This window comes from Lagenorhynchus albirostris, chromosome 4 (genome assembly GCF_949774975.1).
Source record: "Lagenorhynchus albirostris chromosome 4, mLagAlb1.1, whole genome shotgun sequence".
NCBI classification, from domain to species: domain Eukaryota; kingdom Metazoa; phylum Chordata; class Mammalia; order Artiodactyla; family Delphinidae; genus Lagenorhynchus; species Lagenorhynchus albirostris.
The window spans coordinates 134117036-134140466 of NC_083098.1; the positions used below are offsets into that span (position 1 = coordinate 134117036).

Below are 23431 nucleotides of genomic sequence, written 5' to 3' on the forward strand. Positions count from 1 at the left end.
GAGAGAGATATATTTATTCAATTCTTCAAGTAATTATTAAGCAATTTTATATGGTCATTACTAAAAAGTAAGTAATATGAGTTAAATGTTTGTGTTATTCTTTTCTCACATAGGTGGAATTAGACACAGCATTGAGTGACTTGGAGGCTGCAGATTTTGCAGAACTGGTAAGAGAAGCAGTGGATTTTAGGAAAGGTTCATTGTTGATTTCTTCTTTTGTGAATCAATCATTATTCTAAGTATTTTCCAAGGGGGCATGTAATAATCTTGGAATACATAACATTAGGTTTCTATATTGAAATGGACAAAATCTATTTTGCTTGCCTTAAGATTTTCTGTTCAGTTAAAAATATTTGTTATGTAATGTATACGTAATGATTACTTACATTACTACCGTTTGGAACCGGGCTTTGAGAGAAAGGATACACATGTAACATTGGCTGGCAGTATGGTTTTTAATCTTTTTAAAAAACTATTGATATATTTCCTAGCTCTGTCCACTAGAGCACCACTATCACCCAGGCCATGGTGTATAAATAATATTTCTCGCTAAAGGGAACCAGGACTCCTATGAGAAATGACTGATTCCAGATTTAGGGCTGACAGTGTACAAGATAAGCCTGGCAACATCTTGTTATATCAGACATCCAGGAAGCTTTCAAAAAGTACTAGGGTTAATTTAGGGTTCAAGTAATCAGGAGGCTCCCTCTTGAGCATCTATAAGGACAATAACTGCATTGGATTGAAGCACATCAGATATGTCTAAGTCCATGAGTTCATAATGGTACTAAAGAAAAAAAGAAAGTTCTTGGTCAACTTTGGAGGATGCTAAGGAACTAATTCATTATTGTGAAAACTGGTAATTAAGGAGAAAGAATCAAACATTTATCTGCCTTTCCTATCTGAACCATACCTCAAGGTTACCAAATAGAGATGGGGGGGGGAGTTTCTCTTTATGGAAGTGGTCTACCTAACATATCAAGAAAGAATGACAGAATTGGAATACCATCATTTTTCAATTCCCCTCAGTAAGTTAAAGGATCTAAGCAATGATCATCAGTAGCTGTTATCACAAAAAGAAAGTCAGCCAGATAGTATGTGGTTCCTGATGGAAGCACACAAACCACCTATGAAATATACCTGATCACGCCTCCAGGTCTAACTACCAGTTTACAGGAAATACAGGGGAAGAGGGACATGTTAAATGACCCCATTTGGGGGAGGGGGATTGCAGTTAGCAAAATTCAGACTAGACACAACAGGACGGTTTCTTCAACAAATAACTTTGTTGAAGAAGGTGAGGGGGTGGGTGTGGGGTTAGGAGAAGCTGAGAGAGACCTATCAGTCATAAGAGACTCAAGAAACATATCAACCAATTTCAGTATATGGACCTTACTTGGATTCTGATTCAAGCAAGCAAAAATTTTTAAAACATCTGTGAGACAATCAAGGAAATGAAAACAGTGTTAACTGGATATTAGGTGGGAATAATTCTCTAGATGTGGTAATGATATTATGGTTATGTATTTTTTTCAAGTCCTTCTGTTTTAGAGATGCATTCTAAAGTATTCACAGATGAAACGATATAACATCTGGGATTGATTTTGAAATAATTCACCAGGGAGAGGGAAGAAGGAGAGAGAGATAGAGATGAAACAAGATTAGCTATGTACTGGTCACTGTTTAAGCTGGGTGATGATGGGCACATAGGAACTAATTATACTATTCTTTTTTTGTATATGCTAAAATTTTCAGTAATAAAAGTCTTTAAAAAGTAAACGGGAAGTTAGGAAGTAGAAGCCGTGAGGCTGGATCATTCTTCAGCAGATTGCTGGTAAATGTAGGGAGAGAATATTAGCTTAAGGGGTGGCTTAGTCTTAGCTAAGATCCTGAGCAAATGGAAGGGTATCTTGTTTGTAAAAATAGTGGAAATTTAAGCAAGGTGAACTCTTCATAGGTCATAAATTTTTTCACTAATGGAAAAAAATTAGCTAAATACTAATCATTAGGAGAAGTTTAGATCTAAAATATGCAAATATCTGGGTTTTTAGGAACCTATGTCCAATAGATTTAATTAAAACTCTAATTCCTGCCTTTATGGAACATCGTTTTAATGAGCAGTGGAACTAACTATGGCTAGAAAACGATCTATTGGGATTCCTTGCATACAACGTCAAGACACAGTACATAAAAGAAAAAAGTTGATAAATTGAGAATGTGAAATGATACATTTACTTTGGAAAACAGTTTGGCAGTTTCTTAATAACCTAAACATACACCTACCATATAATTCTGCCTTTCTATTCCTATCTAATTACCCAAGAGAAATGAAAGCTATGTCAGTACAAAGACCTGTAAACAAATGTTCATAACAGCTTCATTTTTAATAGCCAGAGACTATTCAAATAACTCAGGTGTCTATCAACAGGTGAATAGACAAACAAATTGTGGTATATTCATGCAATGGAATAATATTCAGCAAGAAAACTGGCAGGGGGTATTGATGGAACTGTTCTATATCTTGATCTTGGTGGCACACAGCTGTACACATTTGTCAGAATTTGCAGAATAATTCACAGTGAGTTTTACCTTAATTTAAAGAAAAAGAAGGATTATTCTAAACTTTTTGTGAAATTAGATTTAAGATTTAATCTTATATTTTAATTCTGTGTTCTTTTCTTTAGTTGTTTTAAATTATTATTAAGGTATAATTTATATTCAGTACATTCTTCTGTGCCCTTTTATAGTCAGTCCCTCTCCCTAGCCCCAGCCTCTGGCAACCACTGATCTGTTTTCTGTCCACATGGTTTTACCTTTTCTGGAATGTCATATAAGTTGAATCATATGGTAGATAATATTTTGGGTCTGACTTTTTTTTAAGTAGGAAGTTAAAATATGTATTTTTATACAAATATTACATGAGTACATTTTTAGGGAAAAGTACAAACAACAAACATAAATCTAGCATTTTGCTTGACCACTCATACATCAAAACCAGCCCAATTCTTAGAGTTAACCATTGTTATCAGTTGATATATATTCTTGGTAACCTTGTATTTATGATCATACACTGAAGTAATTTTGTCTGATAATGTTCAGTATAGATGATGCTTTCACACTGCTAGTAGGCATATAAACTGATGCAACCTTTCAGGAAAGCAATCTGGCAAAATACGTTAAAAATATATATCCTCGGGCTTCCCTGGTGGCGCAGTGGTTGAGAGTCCGCCCGCCGATGCAGGGGACGCGGGTTCATGCCCCGGTCCGGGAAGATCCCACATGCCGCAGAGCAGCTGGGCCCGTGAGCCATGGCCGCTGAGCCTGCGCATCTGGAGCCTGTGCTCTGCAACGGGAGAGGCCACAACAGTGAGAGGCCCACGTACCAGTAAATTAATTAATTAATTAATAAAATAAAATATATATATATCCTCTGATCTCGGAATTCAACCTCCAGGACCTTATCTAAGGAAGATATCAGGGATATACACAAAATTTATTCATAGTAATTATCTGCACAACACTATTTATACCCTGAAAAATTACTGGAAACAAATTAAAATACCACATTATGGAATCTGTTAAATAATACATCCATTAAAATCATGTTTAGAAAACTGTCTATTGACATGAAAAAATGTTCAAGATCATTTTCTAAGGAAAAAGCAGGGTCCAAAACTATACACATAAAACAGCTTGCCCACACCCATTGGGATGGCTACCATTAAAAACAAACACCCCAGAAACATGAAGTATTGGCGAGGATGTAGAAAAATTGGAACCCCCATGCACTGTTGGTGGGAACGCAAAACAGTGCAAATGCTATAGAAAACAGCATGGTGGCCCCCCAAAAAATCAAAACCAGAACTGCCACATGACCCAGCAATTTCATATACTCAAAAGAATTAAAAGCACAATCTTGAAGAGATATTTGCACACCCACATTCACAGCAGCATCATTCGCAACAGCCAAAAGGAAAAAGCAACCTGTGTCCACCAACAGATGAATGAACAAACAAATAGACAAATCCATGGAAAATACATACAATGGAACATGACTCAGCCCCAAAAAGGAAGTAAATTCTGACATAGGCCTCAACGTGGATGAACCCAGAGGACAGATACCACACTAGGTGAACCAAGCCCATCATGAAAAGACAAAGTAGGGACTTCCTTGGTGGTCCAGTGGTAAAGAATCTGCCTTGCAATTCAGGAGACACAGGTTCGATCCCTGGGCAGGGAACTAAGATCCCACATGCCACGGGACAACTAAGCCCACATGCCACAACTACTGAGCTCACGCGCCTCAACTAGAGAGCCTGTGTGCCTCAAACTGTAGAGCCCACGTGTCCTGGAGCCTGTGCACCACAGCTAGAGAAGAGCCACAGCTAGAGAGAAGCCCGCACACCACAATGAAGAGCCCGCACGCTGCAATGAAAGATCCCGCATACCTCAAGAAAGATTCCGTGTGCCACAAGTAAGACCTGACGCAGCCAAAAATAAATAATAAATAAATCTTAAAAAAAAAAAAAGACAAAGTAGTGCACAATTCCACCCACAGGAGATGCCTAAAGTAGTCAAACTCATAAAGACAGAAAGTAAAAGAGTGGATGCCAAGGGCTGCAGGAAGGCGGCGGGGTGGAGGGGGGCGGGTTGGGGGGGTGGGAGGGGGGTGGATGGAGAGTTGTTTAATGGATACGGTGTTCTGGAGATTTGGCTGCCCAACAGTGTGAATGTACATAACACTACTGAGCTGTACACTTAAAAATGATTAAGATGGGCTTCCCTGGTGGTGCGGTGGTTGAGAGTACGCCTGCCGATGCAGGGGACACGGGTTCGTGCCCCGGTCCGGGAAGATCCCACATGCCGCGGAGCGGCTGGGCCCGTGAGCCATGGCCGCTGAGCCTGCGCGTCCGGAGCCTGTGCTCTGCAACGGGAGAGGCCACAACAGTGAGAGGCCCGCGGACCGCAAAAAAAAAAAAAAAAGATTAAGATGGTAAATTTTATATTATGTGTATTTTACCATGATCAAAATTTTAATTAAAATAAAACAATTTTTAATTAATTAATTTCTATTTCATGCTTTTTTAATATTACTGAACACCCAGTTAATCGCATTCCAGAGAAGGGTGACATTTCTGGGGCACAGAAAGAATGGTATTCACAGCTGTTTCCCCAATCACATTTACTACCATGACCTAAGAACATCCAGTTGATTGCTTAAGGGAATGTATCTCACCTGAAATCCTCTTGGACCGCATGCATAAAATAAAAGTTTTTAAAAGCTTACCTATGGTGAAGCCAGTCAGAGCTTCCAGACCCTCAAAAAGCTTCCAGTGAACTTAATACCTTGTTCTTAAATATGAGGACAAAAAGGCAGTCAAAACAAATGAAAAACGGTGGGCCTGATTTCTTTCACTTAGCATAATGCATTTGAGATTCATTCATGTTGTCTATATCAGTAGTTCAGTGCTTTTTATTGCTGATAGTATTCCATTGTATGATGATATCACAGTGTTTATCCATTCCCCAACTGAGGGATATTTAGATTTTTTTCCCGTTTTCAGTTTTCCTTAGGTTTCGTTGTGTTTTGGGGTTTTTTTTCAACGTACAAAAGTAATGCATGCATATTGGTTAAAAATAAATGCAAGCATGACTATTAAAAACAAATGTCCTCCCTCCTCATCCCTCTCCCCCAGTTCCATCCCCAGTTACAACTGTTCTTACAGTCTGGAATATATTCTTCCAGACCCTTCTCTATACACATACATACTGCCATACAAACCAACACATATGTATATACATACATGTATATAATTGAGGGTGCTGTTTTTAACAAGACTTAGATCATAATGAATACTTTGTTCCACAGCTTGCATTCTTTGCTGAACAATGTATTCTAAAACCTTTTGTGCTTGCTCATATAGATCAACCTTATTTTTTTAAACAGATGTATGATATTCTGTGATGTGAACATAACCTTATTTCCTTAACCATTTTCCATTGTTGAACTTTCTCTCCAGTTTTTGCATATTAAAAATTCTACTCTTAACTTTTTATACAAACATCTTGAATCTCTTATTCAAGTATTTCTGTGGATTTCTAAAAGAGGAATTACTCAAAGAGTATGTGTATTTAATTTTTTTTTCTTTACGTACTGCTCAGTTGCTCCCAAATAGGTTGTACCAATTTGTACTATCAAAAATAGTATATGGTAATATTGGATAGTTTAGGTGATGTCCAGTAGAAGCATTTTGTCTTGGTAGATTTCTTTCAATCCCTCTTGGGGTAACAAATCTTATGTTCTACTCTTAGATGTCTCTAATCAACATTATCTTACAAGAATCAAAAATAAGATTGTTCTCAGTCAAAAATAAATATATAGGCACCTTATGTCTCACCCCAATAGCCTAGTATATTGATTTCTAAAGAAGGCACTATGAAAACTTCAGTTACTACAAGGCCTGCTGTTCAGGGAACTATATTCAATATCTTGTAATAACCTATAAAGGAAAAGAATCTGAAAAAGAAGGTGTGTGTGTGTGTGTGTGTGTGTGTGTGTGTGTGTAACTGAATCACCTTGCTGTACAACTGAAACACTGTAAATCAACTATACTTCCATAATAAATAAATAAATACCAAAAGAAGAAGAGATAAGTTACTTAAGAATGTAATTTCCATTTTAACTGTTGTACCTTAACTAGGATTTTTAAAAATCATAAAAAATATATAAATACATATATTTACATATATATAAAATTTTATATATATATAAATCCACTGTGGTTTTTCCCCCAGTCTGAGGATTACTATGACATGAGACGGCTATATACAATTTTGGGCTCTTCTCTATTTTACAAGGTAAGTTGAAGCTTGAAATTTTTATATATGTCATACTGCTATATGAACAGACCGAAAGTAAATTTTCTCAAATTGTTACAAACATGAAAAATACAGTTATCTCTTTTTCTGTGAATGTAGGTACCATAAAATTAGATCTTAAAACAAGACTTGTACCTACATATTTACAAATACAATAAATATTTCTGGTTTCATTATATTTTAAAGCATTTACAAATGTGTAAGAGAGAAACAGTACTCAAAGAACCAAGTGTATACGAGAGAAGAGCAATACTGCTTTGTTGATTTCCTTTTGCAATCATGTGGTTTTTTTCCTTATCTTCAGAAAGTAACTATGCATCTTTCTGGTAAATTTTCTAACATTAAGTAGTTGACTTGCATGTAAAGCAAGTTAAACATCAAATGAATTTAAGTATTTTAATTTTTAAAAAAGGTTTTTAAGCACAATATAAAACATATCTAAAGAAGAATCAAACAATACAGAACTGTAAGCAGTGAAAAGTAAGTCTCTCCCCACCTTGACTCCTGCTTCTCCACTTTTCATCTTCAGAATTCAGTGCTTTGGTAATTTTGCCAAATTCTCAGGCTAGTGCTACTTAGAGGTTATCTTGCTTTATGCTAAAGTGTACCTATTATAGACTTAAGTTATCCCAAATACTTGATGTCTAGTTGAAAAAAACACCTATTTTTACTATGTCTTCATTTATTCCATTTGAAACTGGAATATTTTAAGCCAACTGAAGAAATACCTATAAAACTTTTAGAACTGTATTATAGGATTATTGCTTTATGTCACTAGTTGACTTTTATTCTCTGTGGTTAAATTCAAGGGTTATTTGATATGCAGTCATTTGCCTAAGGATGATCTTATTGATATTGCTGTATACTGTCGCCACTATTGCCTACTGCCTTTAGCAGCAAAACAAAGAATTGGTCAGTTGGTAATATGGAGAGAAGTATTTCCTCGACATCACCTCCAACCTTCTGCAGACTCAAACACTGAAGTCTTTCAGGAACCTGAAGGGAGGTATTTTTTGCTAATTGTTGGCTTGGTAAGTTTACCTTAGTTTTTCTTCGGGGTTTTTTTTTTTTTTTTTTTTTTGCCATTTACAGACTAAATAAATACACAAACAAAAATGATAGTTTAAAATTATAAGCATGTCAAATAGTAGTATTCAAACAAAATGTTATGTGCCCTTATTTCTTCTCTTTTGTATCCATTTAATACTCATAGAGAAATATTAATGAAACTCAAGATAAGATTTTAGCAGGTTCTTAAGATCTTTTGTTCCCATTTCTATAAAAACAGAGGTTTTATCTTCTAGTTTGTTTTGGGAAATAGAGAGAGACATGAAAAGAATATAGAACCAGAAACAGAATAAATATGTGATTGTAAATGAAAGGACTACCAATTATTGAGCCTCTTTGAAAGCTACCTTAGGGAATTCCGTGTGCCAAAAGTGGCAGTTGATGGTATATCAGGATAAGGCAATGTGAGATTTGTTTTCACGGGTGATCAAGAAGCATTGAGGATAACTAAGAAGGGGAGGGAGGATTTTTCAATAATCATCACACGATTATGCCACATGCCCATATCTGTTTAGTATTCATAAATATATACATGCATGTTACATACAAATATTTTCATGTAGCTAAACCTATATTAATTTGTTTTCTTATAGAGACATTATATGTTGTGTGTACTATTAGAAGCTGGAGGCTGTGCATCCAAAGCTGTTGGGAATCCTGGACCGGACTGTATATATGTGGATCAGGTCAAAACAACTCTTCACCAGCTGGAAGGGGTAGATTCCCGCATAAATGAACGGCTAGCCTCTTCTGCAACCCCCTGTTTGTCTTGTGCTGACTGGTTTCTTGCTGGATCACATGAAAAATTAGATAATTTAACAACCTCACCTATCCTCAGTAGGCTACAAGGTACTTCCAAAGTAGCAACCTCTCCAACATGCAGAAGAGTTCTTTTTGGTGACTATTCCCTAAAGACACGTAAGCCCAGTCCATCCAGAAGTGGAGGATCTGACAGTGGTTGTGAAGGTGGAGAAGGTGTTGGCCTGAGTCCCCACACTACAGCATCTCAGGGTTCTGATGGTTCAGAAGAAAGTGGGGCCTTGCTTAAGGTGTGTGTTCATTCAAGTGTGTACGTTCTGGGAGCTAAGCTGTCTCTCCAGTCCTTACTTATAACTGCAAGAGAATTTTTAATGGCAGATACTTCTTCATTTGTACTAGTGGTTTTAGTCACTGTTGGCAAACCAACGATTTAGGACCAAAGAAAGAAGAAAATGTCAAGTAATAAAACATTAGCCCCTTGACAGCTAGGACATCTACTTGACAGTAATTATAAGTAGGGAAACTCTTTAATCCCGCTTTCCATGTTCAACTCTTTCTTTTCTATTCACAGTGGTAACAGAAAACATCCTACTTGTGGGGCATTTGGTGGCTGATCTAATTAAATAGCTAGAAAGTGTTCAGTAGAAACAAAAGAATCAGAAACTTTAAAAATTAGATAGATAGGTAGATAGATAGATAGATTCGATCTCCTAATTCCAAACAATAGAGCACTCTTGGAGCCCTAAGTGGGTATATTTAGGAAGTACTCACAGTGGTGGTACTCATTATCCAAGTCTGTGAAATTGGTAGGAAATACAGGAGGAGGATAAGATAGGATTTGGATAGACTTAAAGAGCCCTGAACAACTCCTAAAAGAAACTGAATTAATCTCTTAAGATTCAGCCATTTAACAAATATTGATGGAGCATCTACTATGTGCCAAGGGCTATGCTACACAAAGGAGATAAAAAGATGAGTAAGACGCAGCTCTTGCCTTTGAGGAGTGCAGAGTCTAGAGAGGGGGACAAGTGTGCATACATATAAATTGTAACAAAATTTGGTGATAGCTCCGTTATGGCTCCAGTAGAAGGTTTACAGGGAGAACTGTCATGTCTTCCCATGACATGGCTCTCGGGTCACTGTTAGCATAGGATAACCCAAGAAGTACAAGTTGGCATCAAAAATATTTAAAAGAAACATTGCAAAATAGTAAGTAGTTCTCTTAGAAGGATTTTTAGTTTTACGTCATTTCTCCTGTTTGATTCCATTCTTAGATATAAACAGATCTACTTAATAATATTTTTAGGTCACTAAAAAGAAGTCTACTCTTCCAAATCCATTTCATTCGGGGAACCTGAAAAAGGACCTTTCAGAAAAAGAATTGGATATATATAACACAATGAAGTAAGAAACTTCCTTGTTTTATTCTTTTTCACTTAACTCTATGTCTTCGAGGAAATGTTGCAATGAAAAAGTGCTATTCCATAATATATAGAGATTTTATTCAACAAATGTAATTATGATATCTCTTACATATGAAAGGTAATAGCTATGCTATTTCTTTAATATCTTTCATTATACATATAGGAAACATACTCATAAGAAATAAAAAGCATACAAAGTAATACTTCAAAATATGAAAGTTCCCATTTATGTCTCTTCCACAGGTAACCTCCCTTTTGTGTGTCTAGTTTTAACATTAGAGTTTACTATTTTTAGACTCTGGTGGATGCTGTGTTTTTGCAGATAGTCCTTAGCCCCGGATACTCATTCCCAGTGCTTGAGAGTCACGGCTGCTAATGGCTCATGCATGGCTGAGTCCCTCCCCTGGCCTTGTCCTATTTGGAAGTTTACTGACTCCGCCAAGGTTACAACCTCTCTCTAGGAGTAGCCTACATATAATGACTAATAGATAAGTAAGTACAAAGGCTTGGCCCCCACTTAAATTCAGGACAACTCTAAAAGGCCATCCAAGCTTCAGCGTTCCCAGTGGTATCTGTTGAGACGTCTGTCTCAACTGCGGCATGGTTCAACTTCTCCCATTGCTCAGTCCTTCAGTCTTACCCCCACAGGTGTTGTTTCCAAGCATCCTCCCTGATAAACTTCCTCCCTGCATATCTCCTGATCAGAGTCTGGGGCCAGAGAACTGAGCCTGTGACACCCTCTTTAGAAAATAGGTAAAACCTCAAATTTACAGTAAGTAGGGAATTCTGGTGTAAAAGGAACTAAGTGAGAGGAGAATGTTTAACAGCTTAACTATTAAAATATGAAATGTTACATATTTACTTCTTGTTGGGCAAGAACAAGAGCACTGTTATGTGGTGACAAGCTGGTCTTCCTGAGCTTCATCTGCTATTTAATTACGATGTCATGCATGGTATCAACTTGTGTAGAAAAGTCAATTGCACACTTTTTTTTTTTTTTTGGCCGTACCACGCAGCTTGTGGGATCTTAGTTCTTTAACCAGGGATTGAACCCGCACCCTCAGCAGTGAAGCGCAGAGTCCTAACCACTGGACCACCAGGGCATTCCCTCAATTGCACACTTTTATTTGAACAAGTAGACATATACAAATAGAATTCCCATTAAAAAAAAGAAGTTCAGAGCTACCGCCTTCTTGATCGTTGAAACATTTTATAATAAGTTCAAATACATATCTCACAGAGTTGTCAGGAAAAGCCTTTTTCCTGAAGTCAGGGCAAAATCAAGGTAATTTGTCTACATAAAATAATACTCTGGAAATATTGATATAATGTGTTAAAATTTGGAATTTAATGCCTTCCAATATGATGTTTAATTTTCTAATAGTTAAAAATGTTTTTTAATCAAGGAAATCTAAATCAAACCTTTGTTGGAAGCCTGAAATACCTTCCACAAACCCTAGTCTTCCATTTAACAAAAACTACTGCTCTGAATTTTTATTACCTCCATATCTTATTTTTTAAATATGTATGTGTGTTATTTGGGCTTTATCTCTAGTAAAAAGAAACTCTTTTTCCAACTTTATAACTTAAGTTTATATTATAACTTAACATAAATGTGTAATTATGTTAAATTAAGCATAAAGTAATATGTGATGTAAATCATAGGCTCTCCTATTTAAAAGGATGCTACAGATACATATTTATTCTCTCTATTAACATGGAAAGATCTTCAAACTATGTAGTTAATTTTAAAAGTGTGATATAAACCAGTGTGTAATATATTATCCTAATTTGTACTTGTTTTTGTAAAATAAAAATATATAACATACTAAAAACAATCATATACAGAAAACATTTCATTCAGTAACCAAATCCTATCCATTCTGCATGGATTCAACCCCTAATGATCCTACCCTAGATCAAGCTCCTATTCTCTCACCTGGTTGTATTGCAATGGGCTCCCAACTCCCAGCCTACCCTGAATCCATTCTCTGCTGTAGGAGTGACCTTTCTGAAGAACTAATCTGATTTAATCTACATTTTTTTGAACAAAAATGAACAAAATTTGTCTTCCCAGTGAGTAATTGCTTGTTTGATGATTTTTAAACTTTTGGTTTATACACTGAGTGAGTTAATATACACTGAGTTGATTTATGGTTTTCAAGCACTAGACCTACTCATTTTGTCATGGGGTTGTTTTCAGAGAAAATTAAAGAAGTTAACACAAATGTTAATTCTAAACTTCCCTAAATAGGAATCTTATTAATTAATGATTCCTATTAAGAATTAATGATTCTTATTAAGAATCATTTCTGTTCTATACCTTTTCTTGAATTTGGTGACCTCAGGATTAAAATGTATGTTTTAAATTATTTTCCTTTTTGAATAATTATAATTTTTTTCATTTTGATTATTTTTTACTTGATTGAAAAAATATCCGCCACCAGTATTAATGAGCCAAACACCCTATGGAAAAGTATGAGAAAAATTTGTAGATGACCTCCTTCCCTGCCTATCCCTGGTCTCTAAAGAGAACCAAGAGCATTAGTTAGTGATCAAAAGTTATTCTGATCTTGCTGCCTAAGTAACAGTTTAACAGGAATTTGGTTATCATGGATGATTGAGGCAGTATTTAGGCTAAGAGCTAAAATATGCCTTTGCTTTGCCTCTGTGCTATGGCTGGAAGAAAAATCAACTAAATGATTTTTTTTAATAGACATTAGAATGAGAATAGAGCAGCCTGAGTGAGATGCAGCTGGGGAATTGCTGTCCATATATTTAAAGATTGCCAATCAGGAAAAAGCAAGGTATAGTGGAACAGAGTCAGTTAAGCTCTGACACTTAGCTATGTGACCTCAAACAAGTTAATCCAAGTCCTCTGAACAGTGATTTCCTCACGGTTGCAATGAGGATAGTAATGTTTAATATCTTACAGGGTCATTATGAGAATTAAGTCTAAGGTATTTTAAAGCATCTACCCTGGAACATAGAAGACATTCAGTATATGATAACTATTGCCATTATTTCACTGTTGCCGTTATTGTTGCTCTTTAGCTCTTCTTACTGCTGGTAGAAATAAGCAGTATTTATAGGTTCTGCTGGCCTGTCTGAGATCTCAGTAGGGGAAGAAAGGATGGAGAAGAAGAATGGAGAAGTGAAAATAGTAAGAGAACATAGAAGAGAAGGAAGACTGTAATGATAAGTAGTAGAATACTTCTAGCAATTGCCATGGTATTCTAGAATATTAACTCAGCTTTGCAGTTGGTACTAATAATTTTATTTTTCTTCAGGATCATCAGTTTGACTATCGTGGGAAGAGACTTTAATGCTACTAACTGAAAAGCTTAGTTTATTGGAAGGTATTTTTATTTGTGGTCCACGCTAGACATACCTTGTTTATGGCTTGTAGATATCTGGCCCAGACATGGGCTGAGTTATTCATTACCAACCATGGAAAAAGAGGAGTTTAGCCAGTTTGGGTTGTTTAGCAAAGGGATGATTAAGTTACTTGCAAACGAATTGGTGTTTATTTATCCTTGCATAACATGTAGTGTTTGCCTCCATTAAGGGAATTGACAATAACCGTAGCCTGTATTTCAGATAAGGAGGAAGAAGGAATTCAATGTTTGGCCTAGTTTCCCTTCCCTAATTACACTCCTAATATTCTATTGTAGTTAAAAGCTTATTAGATGTCTACAGCATTCAAAATGAAGCAACATTTTTAAGTTTACTTCTAATATCTTTTTTTTTTCTTTTCAAGATTGACATCTGGTCCTGAGAACACACTTTTCCACTATGTCGCTTTAGAAACAGTGCAAGGGATCTTTATTACTCCTACCCACGAAGAGGTGGCACAGCTAAGTGGCTCTATCCATCCTCAGCTGATAAAAAATTTCCATCAGTGTTGTCTCTCCATTCGTGCAGTTTTCCAACAGACACTGGTTGAAGAGGTAGGGCACTGCTATAAATATAATTTTCTGCCAGTTTATTTCCAGACTTCTAAATATTCTCTCTAAAACTCTTTAATCAATATGTCCAGCAATGACTATTTTCATTAATTTTTTTTAACAGTCATTCCATCTACCTTGAATGCCAAAGGATTATATTCACTGTACTTAACTTTAAAACTTTGTTTCATAATTCTGAGTTTGATGTCCCAGATTACTATTTCAGGAAACGGTGGACCTGTGTGTTTTCTGTAGCAAAGTAGAACATAGTTTGTAATGTAAACTTGCCTCCCATATTTGACCCAACCATTTCTCGGACAGTTATCTCTACCACTTGGTAACTGCTAATTCTTTAAGTATTCAACCAGCAGGATAAGGTATTTTGGAACAAAATGGAATAAAGTATAGCAGTAGGTGCAATACTGTTATGTTTCAGCCACTTGGTTGGTTGGTTGCTTGCTTGCTTGCTTTTCAATCCAGGATGAAGCTTCATTTAATATTGTACCTCTGGATAAGTAGTAATGTTGTATACAATTAAAATATCAATTAGATAGTTTTAATAGCAGGGAAAGATAAGTATTGATTTCTTGAAAAGGATAAACATGCAGAAGTTTATTTGTGACTGGTCAAACATCATACTGCCCAAAAAGAAAAAAAAAAAACCTCCGTGAAGAATGATTGTAATGCACATAGCAATACGTGTACTAAGGATGCTAAATTTGTGAAGAATTTAGGCTTAAAGGTAGAAGAACATTGGGCTGGGAGTAAGGAATCCTGGACTGAGCCTTATTAACTCTTCCTATTTTCTCAGCTATAAAGTGAGAGAGCTGAATTATATCATCTCTTAGGACTCATTCAGCAGTAAAATTCTTTGTCTTACAGGATTTCTTCTTCGAGCTATCAGAAATTGGTATTCAACAAAATGTTATGTTTGACTATATATCTCTATGTGCTTTGCATTCTTAGGCTCCTCCTTTCCTGTTTAACATATTGATAGATTCTATAAGGTTTATTTCATTAACTTATTTAGTAATATTTGGTAATATAAATTAGGCTTCCCCATATTATTTAAATATTGAGGTACCTACTACACACCAGATACTACTCAAGATGCTGGGGATACAGCAGTGAACAAAACAAAGTCTCTTTCCTCATGAAGCCTGTATTCTAACACGGGAGGCTAATGAATTAGCAAGCAGTGTAATGTATCAGGTAGGGTAAGTTTCAAGAGGAATAATAAAACAGAGTAAGGTTGAGAGGTGGGGGTAACTATTTTGGAAGATGCCTCTGATCATGTCAAGTAATATTTGAACAGAGCCCTGACTAAAGTGAGGGACCAAGCCATGTGGCAGATGTGGAGGCACAGCTTCCAGGCAGAAGGAACAGCAAGTACAAAGCCACAGAGGTAGGGTGGCTGAGAGAGCCCTGTAATGGGCTGAGTAGGGAGAAGACTGGTAGGAGTTGAGATGGCAAAGGTAGCAGGGCCAGGTCATGCATGGCCCAATAGATTAGGGAGTCTGGGCTTTGTTTGGAACAAGATGGGAGGTTCTTGGGCAGTTCTGAGCAGAGCAGGGACATGATCCTTAGCTTTGAAAGGATCACTCATGCTACTGTGAACGAGCTTGTAGGATAGAGAGGGTGGAGGCAGGGACCAGTTAGGAGCTGTGGAAACTCTCAAAGCAAGAAGTCAGTGGCCTCTGGATCTTGAATATATTTTGGAGGATGAGCCAAAAGGATTTGCTGATGTCTTAAATAAGTATTTTGAGAGAAAGAGCAGAATCAAGGATCACTCCACTGTTTTGGCCTGAGCTTTACAAAAAGTCTTTATATTCCAAATGAGTCACTGGTTTGCTAATGATTTGATCAGTGGGAAATTTAGAGTATGCTTTAGAGGAAGAGACAATACTGCTTTAAGTATATGTGTTTTAAGTATATTACAAAATCATCTATTCATTTAGTAACTCATTAGTAATCTGTTCATTAAGCACCTACTGTGTACCAAGCACAGCTGCTTTCAAAGAATACAAAGATGAATAGCATATTTTGTCTGCCCTGGAAAAGAGATTTTAATGTACTGGGAAAAACAAACCTATAAACTGCTGATATAATATAGTGTAACTACTAATAAGGTAGGGCTATGAACAAAATGTTCCCTTGGAGAGTCAAGAGAGACTTTATCCGTGAAGTCTCTTTTAGGAGATGGTGTTTCAAGTAAGTATGAGGGGACTTCCCTGGTGGCACAGTGGTTAAGAATTGGTCTGCCAGTGCAGGGAACACAGGTTCGAGCCCTGGTCCCAGAAGATCCCATATGCCGCGGAGCAGCAAAGCCCGTGCGCCACAACTACTGAGCCTGTGCTCTGGAGCCTGCGAGCCATAACTACTGAGCCTGTGCACCACAACTACTGAAGCCCGTGCGCCTGGAGCCCGTGCTCTGCAACAAGAGAAGCCACAGCAATGAGAAACCCGCGCACCGCAACAAAGAGTAGCCCCCGCTCGCCGCGTGCAGCAACGAAGACCCAACGCAGCCAAAAATAAATAAATAAACAAATAAATAAATGTATAAAAAATAATAATAAAGTAAGTATGAGGAAGAATAGAAATTTTCCTGCAGGTAAAGAGAAGAATGTCATTGCAGGCACTTAAAGTATTATGATCAACCAATTCAAATCTATATATAAAATGTTTTAAAGTAACATTATTAATACCAGTTAATATTAATAATACCTATTAATTTACAGAAGAAGAAAGCACTAAATGGTGGAGATCATTCAGGTTCTACAAATTCAGTGTCTTCTCTTAACCCTGTGAAAGAACATGGTGTATTGTTTGAATGCTCACCTGAAAACTGGACTGATCAGAGAAAAACACCACCAGTTATGGCTTACTGGGTAGTAGGGTAAGTGGAAAAAAATATTAAAAAGTGACAGAAAAGTGGTAATGGAGATAAACATGTTCAGATATAGGCATGGAATTATTAATCTAACTATAATATTTTAATGTATTTTAGAATTTTACTTTATTTCCTAAGTATCTCCTTTAAATTACTCCCAACTCTTTTTCTGTTACCAAAAAAAAGAAGAAAACTTATTCAGTTATCTTACAAAATTGTATTAGTCATACACTAAAAGGTAATGAGTCCACACTTTCACTGCTATTTCCTTCTCTCTGTCCCTACTTCTTTTTTTTTTTTTTTTTTTTTTGCGGTACGCGGGCCTCTCACTGTTGTGGCCTCTCCCGTTGCGGAACACAGGCTCTGGACTCACGGGCTCAGCGGCCATGGCTCACGGGCCCAGCCGCTCCACGGCATGTGGGATCTTCCTGGACCGGGGCATGAACCCGTGTCCCCTGCATCGACAGGCGGACTCCCAACCACTGCGCCACCAGAGAAGCCCCTGTCCCTACTTCCTTTCTTCCCTCTCTCCTCCTTTCTTTCCCTCTTCTCTTCCCCTCTCCTTCTCCTACCCCCAACTAACTACAAGACCCTGCCCTCCCTGGCCCCTGCCCACCTGTCTGTTTCCACCTCCTGTCACTCTCTTCCTCCGTCCGCTGTGCACAGTTACATTGGATGGGGGATGGTCTACTTCTTCACCTTTGCATATCTGGCTCCTGGATATTCAGACCAGTGCTAGCATGCCATCCCCTGTTAAAGAGACAAGCCATGATCTCTTGCCCACATTAAAGTGGCTACGTGGTTATTCTCTATCACCGCTTTATTCTTAATTTTCTTGTTTGTTTATGATCTTTCTCCCCCTCACTAGAATGTCCGCTTTATGAGGTCAGGAATTGATCTGTCTTGTCCACCACTGGCACCTGCAACAGCACCTGGCACACAGTCACTTGATAAATATGTAAGGATTTAGTAAATGGAGCTGTGCTTGGCAAAATGTGGTGGTGGGTAGGTGGACTGGCAAACGCAAAGCTAAACACAGTCATTGCATCTGATGCTCTTACATCTAGCAGAAGAAATATGAAACATGCTTAAATACCTATGTATATATGGATGCATATTCTATGGAGATAGAAAGATACTGGCTATGTATAATAAATGAGGTAATACAACCAAACTCTCTGGGAATTCTGAGGAAGGGGGCAAATCTAAGCTGAGATTATAAAGAAAGCCTTAGAGGTTCCATTGATCTGCTTTAGAAAATGAATTGGCTTTGGATAGAGCATCCTAGGAAAAGGATGGGATGAATAAAGATCCAAACAAGGGAAATCATAAGGCATGGCAGTGAGTAGACTGGTTTGCTAGAATGGCAGGGGAATAGCATATGCAAAGATGAAGTGAAAGATCAAGCTGGAAAGCTAAGTTAGGACCACTGCAGAGAGCTTTCAATTCCTGACTAAGGAATTGAATTTTGAGGGAAATATTGAGCCACTGACAGTTCTTTGAGTTGCAGTAGAGAATTGGTGGAGGAATGAGCACAGAGTAAGGTGGGACTAATGTTACTGGACACCTATCATATAGTACTAAGCTGTATGACAAACGCTTTACAAAGGTTATCCAAAGCAGTAATTCCCATGTGCTGGTCCACGGGATTTATAATCACCTGAGTCACTTATTAAAATCAGAGATGCCTGCACCCCACCCCAGACCTACTGAACCATAATCTATGGGAGTGGGACTCTGTATGTTTAGTAAGCTCACTTGAGATTCTGATGTGTAACCAACCAAGCTTGGGAGCATCAGCATGATCAAAACTCAGTGTAGTGTGATCAGAGCTGTGCTATTGGAAGATCAAGCTGGGAACAGCATATGAAAACAGTGTGGACACAGGAGAGAACAGAGATAAGAAGACCAGTTAGGCACACATGCAGGTGTACAGTGGAGCCTTAACTACATTCACAATTGGAATTGAAAAAAATCAATAGGTGTTGAATTATGACGTTGCTGATCTATGTAGAATAGAGAAATTTAAGGCAGTCACGCAGAACTACACCTGATTTAAATGGCTTGATTTGTATACATTAGTATTGATTAAATAGACTAAAATTTTAACTCTTTAAGACAATCAAAGTTTCAATGTTAAACCCAATTCAATGTCTAGTAACTATTGTACTTAGAATGATGGTATACCATTGGCTGTATTGTAATAATAATGACTACATTTAATACTTTAAAACTGAGGGACATGATTATACATATTGATAAAATAGGCTTTTTACACTCTGGAAAAATAAACATAATTGACCTAAGGCATATATTATTTATTTTATAATAAATCTAGCTGCATTTCCCCCTACTGTAGATTTAGATTAGTGGTTTTGAATTTACTACTTATTCTTTCAGAAACAAAAAAATTAAGTAAAATAAATTGAAGAGTTGGAGTCTTTTTCCTTTGTTTTTGGAATTTCTGAAATGAGTGTGTTCTTTTCCTCTACAGGAGGCTCTTTCTTCATCCCAGACTTCAAGAACTTTACGTCTGTTTTCATGACTCAGTCACAGAAATTGCCATTGAAATGGCTTTTAAATTGTTCTTTGGATTAACCTTGTAGCTGTGTTTTCTTGTTGTACAGCAGCACTGCACAGACCATAAGGTAGTGTTAGAACTGCTGAAATCCATTCACAAAGAGATAAGGTTTAACTTCTTTCCTCTGTTCAATACTGAACATAAGATTGTTAAAGACTGAGATGATATGCTGCTGGATTTGATGCACTAAATCTTTTTGTGAGACTTTTGAAGAAGATACTTGATCAAAATATGAAGAAGGGATTGTTAACTTATTTCCATTTTGGTATATACCATTAATTTATTTACTAGTTTGAAATACTGTGATGTGTTTTATGTAAAATTAATATAGGAATGTTTATCTGGGAAAAATACCCAATTCGTTGTATATTTTTCTTAAGACTAATATTGATATCTGGCGAAACAATCATGAAATTGGGAGGAGGTGACCAGGTTCTGTAACTGATTAGTGCTGTGACCATGAGCAAGTTGTTGTACCTCTGTGAGCTCACAGTTTTCATGTACAAATGAAATGATTGCTTTGAGGTGTCTAAAGACCCTCTTAAGTATAAAATGTGCAATTTTTTCCCTCTTGCCTATTGTTTGGTACCTAAATTTGTAATGTCCAAGTACTGATTCCTTCTTAGATCAGATACTTTTCTTTAGTTTAGGTGTTTTAGTAGATACCTCACAGTGGGGGAAGAGAGGATTGAAAATTAAACTTTTTTTATTTATTTGATTTTCTTTACTCTTCCAGGTCAATTCTATTTTGACTAGGATATATTTTTTTAAACTATTTGTCCATAAACTTTCATTGTTTTTCTCTTTGTTGAAATATATTCAGGTATACACACACATTTTATGCAAGTTCATGAATTTTGGGAAAGTTGTATGTAAACCTTTTTTAAAAACCTAATCATGTTGAAAACACTGAAAAAGCTGATTAAAGAAATTCTATGGCGACTTTTTTTGTTCAATACAAATTTTTGCCTTACAAGTATGGATCATTATGTATTGGGTTTTCCCAAAGGGGGACATTTTAATGAACAATAGTTTACTTGACTTTGAGTAGAGAAAGAAAAGTACTAAGATGAGAATTTTCATTGGCTGTCAGAATTTGGTGGATTGAAAGAAAGGAAGAACATGACAATTCTTAATTGACATTTACCCAATGGATTCTATTGAAGTCTCAGATGCCCCCAAGACTTTAAAATACTGGGTTCTTTATCCTTCAGGACTTAACTTTGGAAGGCAAATTATGTCGGCACATCTAAAGCCAGTCCCTTGCCTTTCCCCTACCTCAAACGTGAGACCTCCAGCTTACTCTGAATTAACTGCAAAATGTAGTGAATGCACCATTTGAAACATTTGGTCTTAGAAGAAACACTATTATTCCTCTGTCATGAGTTTAAGAGATTTTCACCCAGTCATTTAAGATGCAAACCACTATACTTGTCCCATTAGTGACTTGTGGGCCTTAATTTTGGCATTCAAAACAGGGAAAGAAACTTTGGTTCTTGAAATGTAGAAAATGGCTTGCAATATCCTCCCCCTTAAGATTATAATATTGGTCAAATGGTAGATAGACTCTTTACTACTGTCTTAGGACTGCTTGTGTACATATATAGGTACTGAGGTATTATTTAAAAGTATTTAGTAAATGTCTTAAATTTCTTGATATGTCCTCCAAAACAGCATGAGCTATTTTTAATACTGGGAATTATTTATAAATGCAGCTATTGATCACCTCAGATTTTCAAACAGACTGAACTAAGACTTGGGATTTTACCATCAGGAACTTTTTGTTTCATTTAATGAAATTTTGGTTTGTTGAACTGCTTTCCTGGTGTCAAAGAATCATGAGACCACCATTTAATAACTGAAATAAAAAGACAAAGCAGACTACTGATGGTAATAAGGGCAAAGTCATTTGCAACATTGTAGATATGCTCTGTAATGACCATGTTGCAGAGACATTACATTTTTAAGAAATAAAACTAAACATTATCTTGGCTTTTATCTCTAAATGGATATCAAAATAAGCATTATAAGTTAACTTAGCTGCCCATTTTTCCATATATGTTCAGACTCACATCTGAACACACATAATCAGATCAGTCTGATTATTAGACAAGAAGTGCCTATCTGCCATTTTATTAAATAAAGAGGGACAAAGAATATTTTAGCAGATATAGAAGCATTCTTAAGTTGGAGTTTATTAGCATCCTGCAAAAGTTCTTTTTTACCAAAGACTCTAATGCAAAAGCCTATATAACCAGCATTTAAAAAAAAAAAAAAAAGTCAAGTGCTGTCTTACCACCATCACATATTTTTTAGCCCCACAAAATTACATTTTAGCTTCTAACCCCTTTCTCTTTCTTTATCACTCTTTGTTTCTTTTGGTCAGGTTAGAGAAGAGAATGTTTCTTATTTGTGCCAAGGGACCCTTGATGGTGATGCATGCTGGCAAGATAGTAAATTTGCAGTGCCTGCTTTTTTATATTTCTAATACAAATGGGAAAGGCTATGAAATCAATTTACTAGGTTTGTCCACTTTGAACATTCTTGAAAATAATATTGTGAATAATCATGTGTTGTCTGTGTGATTTCCCTCTAAATAGTGCCTGACATATGCTATGTGCTATAAAAGTGTTAGCTGCTACTACTACTACTACTACCACCACCATTTATTATTATTATTATTAAATATCCATTGGTTGAAAACCATGGAGTCAGCTAAATCATACCTTCTACTGTACAAAATTTTGGAAAGCTAAGAAAAAGTATTCTGCACTAAACACTTCTAAAACGATGACTTATACTTTGGATATTTTAAAATATATTATTGAATGTTACTAAAACTTTAATCTGTATACTAAACTGTGTGGAAATAATTTAATTTTGTAGAGTTATACTTCTATATTCTATATAATTGAAGATATTTTTATACTATATTGATAGTTTTTAATAAAGATGGTTTAGAGGTTTGTTTGCAGTTGTGTTGCCTTTTTGTCCGTTCATCCTACCCTACAAACATTTATTACATTTCTGCTCTGTACCAAGCACTGTTCTGGATGCCAGAGATACAGCAGTGAACAAAACAGCTAAAAATCCCTACCCCCATAGAGCTTATGTTCCCGTGGGGGAGGTAGACCACAAGTAACACAAATAAGTAACTATGTTGACAAAAGCTAAGAGAAAAAAAAAAGTGAAGCAAGAAAATAAGATATGAGGTGTGGGAGACAGGGTGGCCAGGGAAAGTGGTGCTGAGGTGATCCCACATCTCAAGTAAGTGAGGAAACTAACCAAGCTGATTGCCAAGGAAAGAAGAGTGAACAGTGCAAAGGCCCTGAGACTCTATACTTTTAATATCAACATATAAATCACCAGAACTTTTTTCATTCCCTAAATCAGTAAATAAAATACAATGCAGCAAATTAAAATAAACATTTTCAGTTATATCTATTGAAAAGAGCTGATTCAGAGCTCTTAATAGGGTTAAAAAAAAAAGCTACACTTCTAAGTACTTTCACTTTTGCTGTCTCCTAACAAAGAATACATGTCAAAAGTAAGCTAGAGGATATCATAAAGGAATATGCTATGAACATGTCAACTATGGGGTCAAATGTCAGGGGAGAGGGGCAAGGGAGGCAAGAAAGGAAGGGACAGAAAATTGCCCTGGCAGAAGACTTGCTTTTGCGGCCTCCAAGATACTACGTTCCCTGTGACCAGAGATGGTTCTGTTGACCTCTCTTAGCACCTTAAAAAGACGGTCTGGCTTGGAGTGTGGTTCAGGCAATTCACCCTTTAAATTTCTCCCTAAGTCCTCCGAATTACCTTAAAAGAGAATGAAACATTTCATTTTTCAGATTTTTGCAGATAAAATGCCCATTATTTCTTGAAT

The 23431-nt window shown here is 36.5% G+C and overlaps 1 protein-coding gene across 1 annotated transcript in view; it reads left to right on the forward strand.

Annotated features, from left to right (window-relative positions):
* INTU (inturned planar cell polarity protein) overlaps positions 1-22409 on the forward strand; it is a 71819-nt gene extending 49410 nt beyond the window's left edge. The window contains exons 9-16 of the mRNA XM_060147435.1: positions 114-167; positions 6796-6858; positions 7689-7910; positions 8541-8996; positions 10013-10110; positions 13891-14080; positions 16816-16973; positions 19462-22409. Coding sequence (XP_060003418.1) covers positions 114-167; positions 6796-6858; positions 7689-7910; positions 8541-8996; positions 10013-10110; positions 13891-14080; positions 16816-16973; positions 19462-19573 — 1353 coding nt within the window. The 3' untranslated portion in view covers positions 19574-22409. The remainder of the gene's footprint in view (positions 1-113; positions 168-6795; positions 6859-7688; positions 7911-8540; positions 8997-10012; positions 10111-13890; positions 14081-16815; positions 16974-19461) is intronic.
* The last annotated feature ends 1022 nt before the right edge of the window (positions 22410-23431 follow it).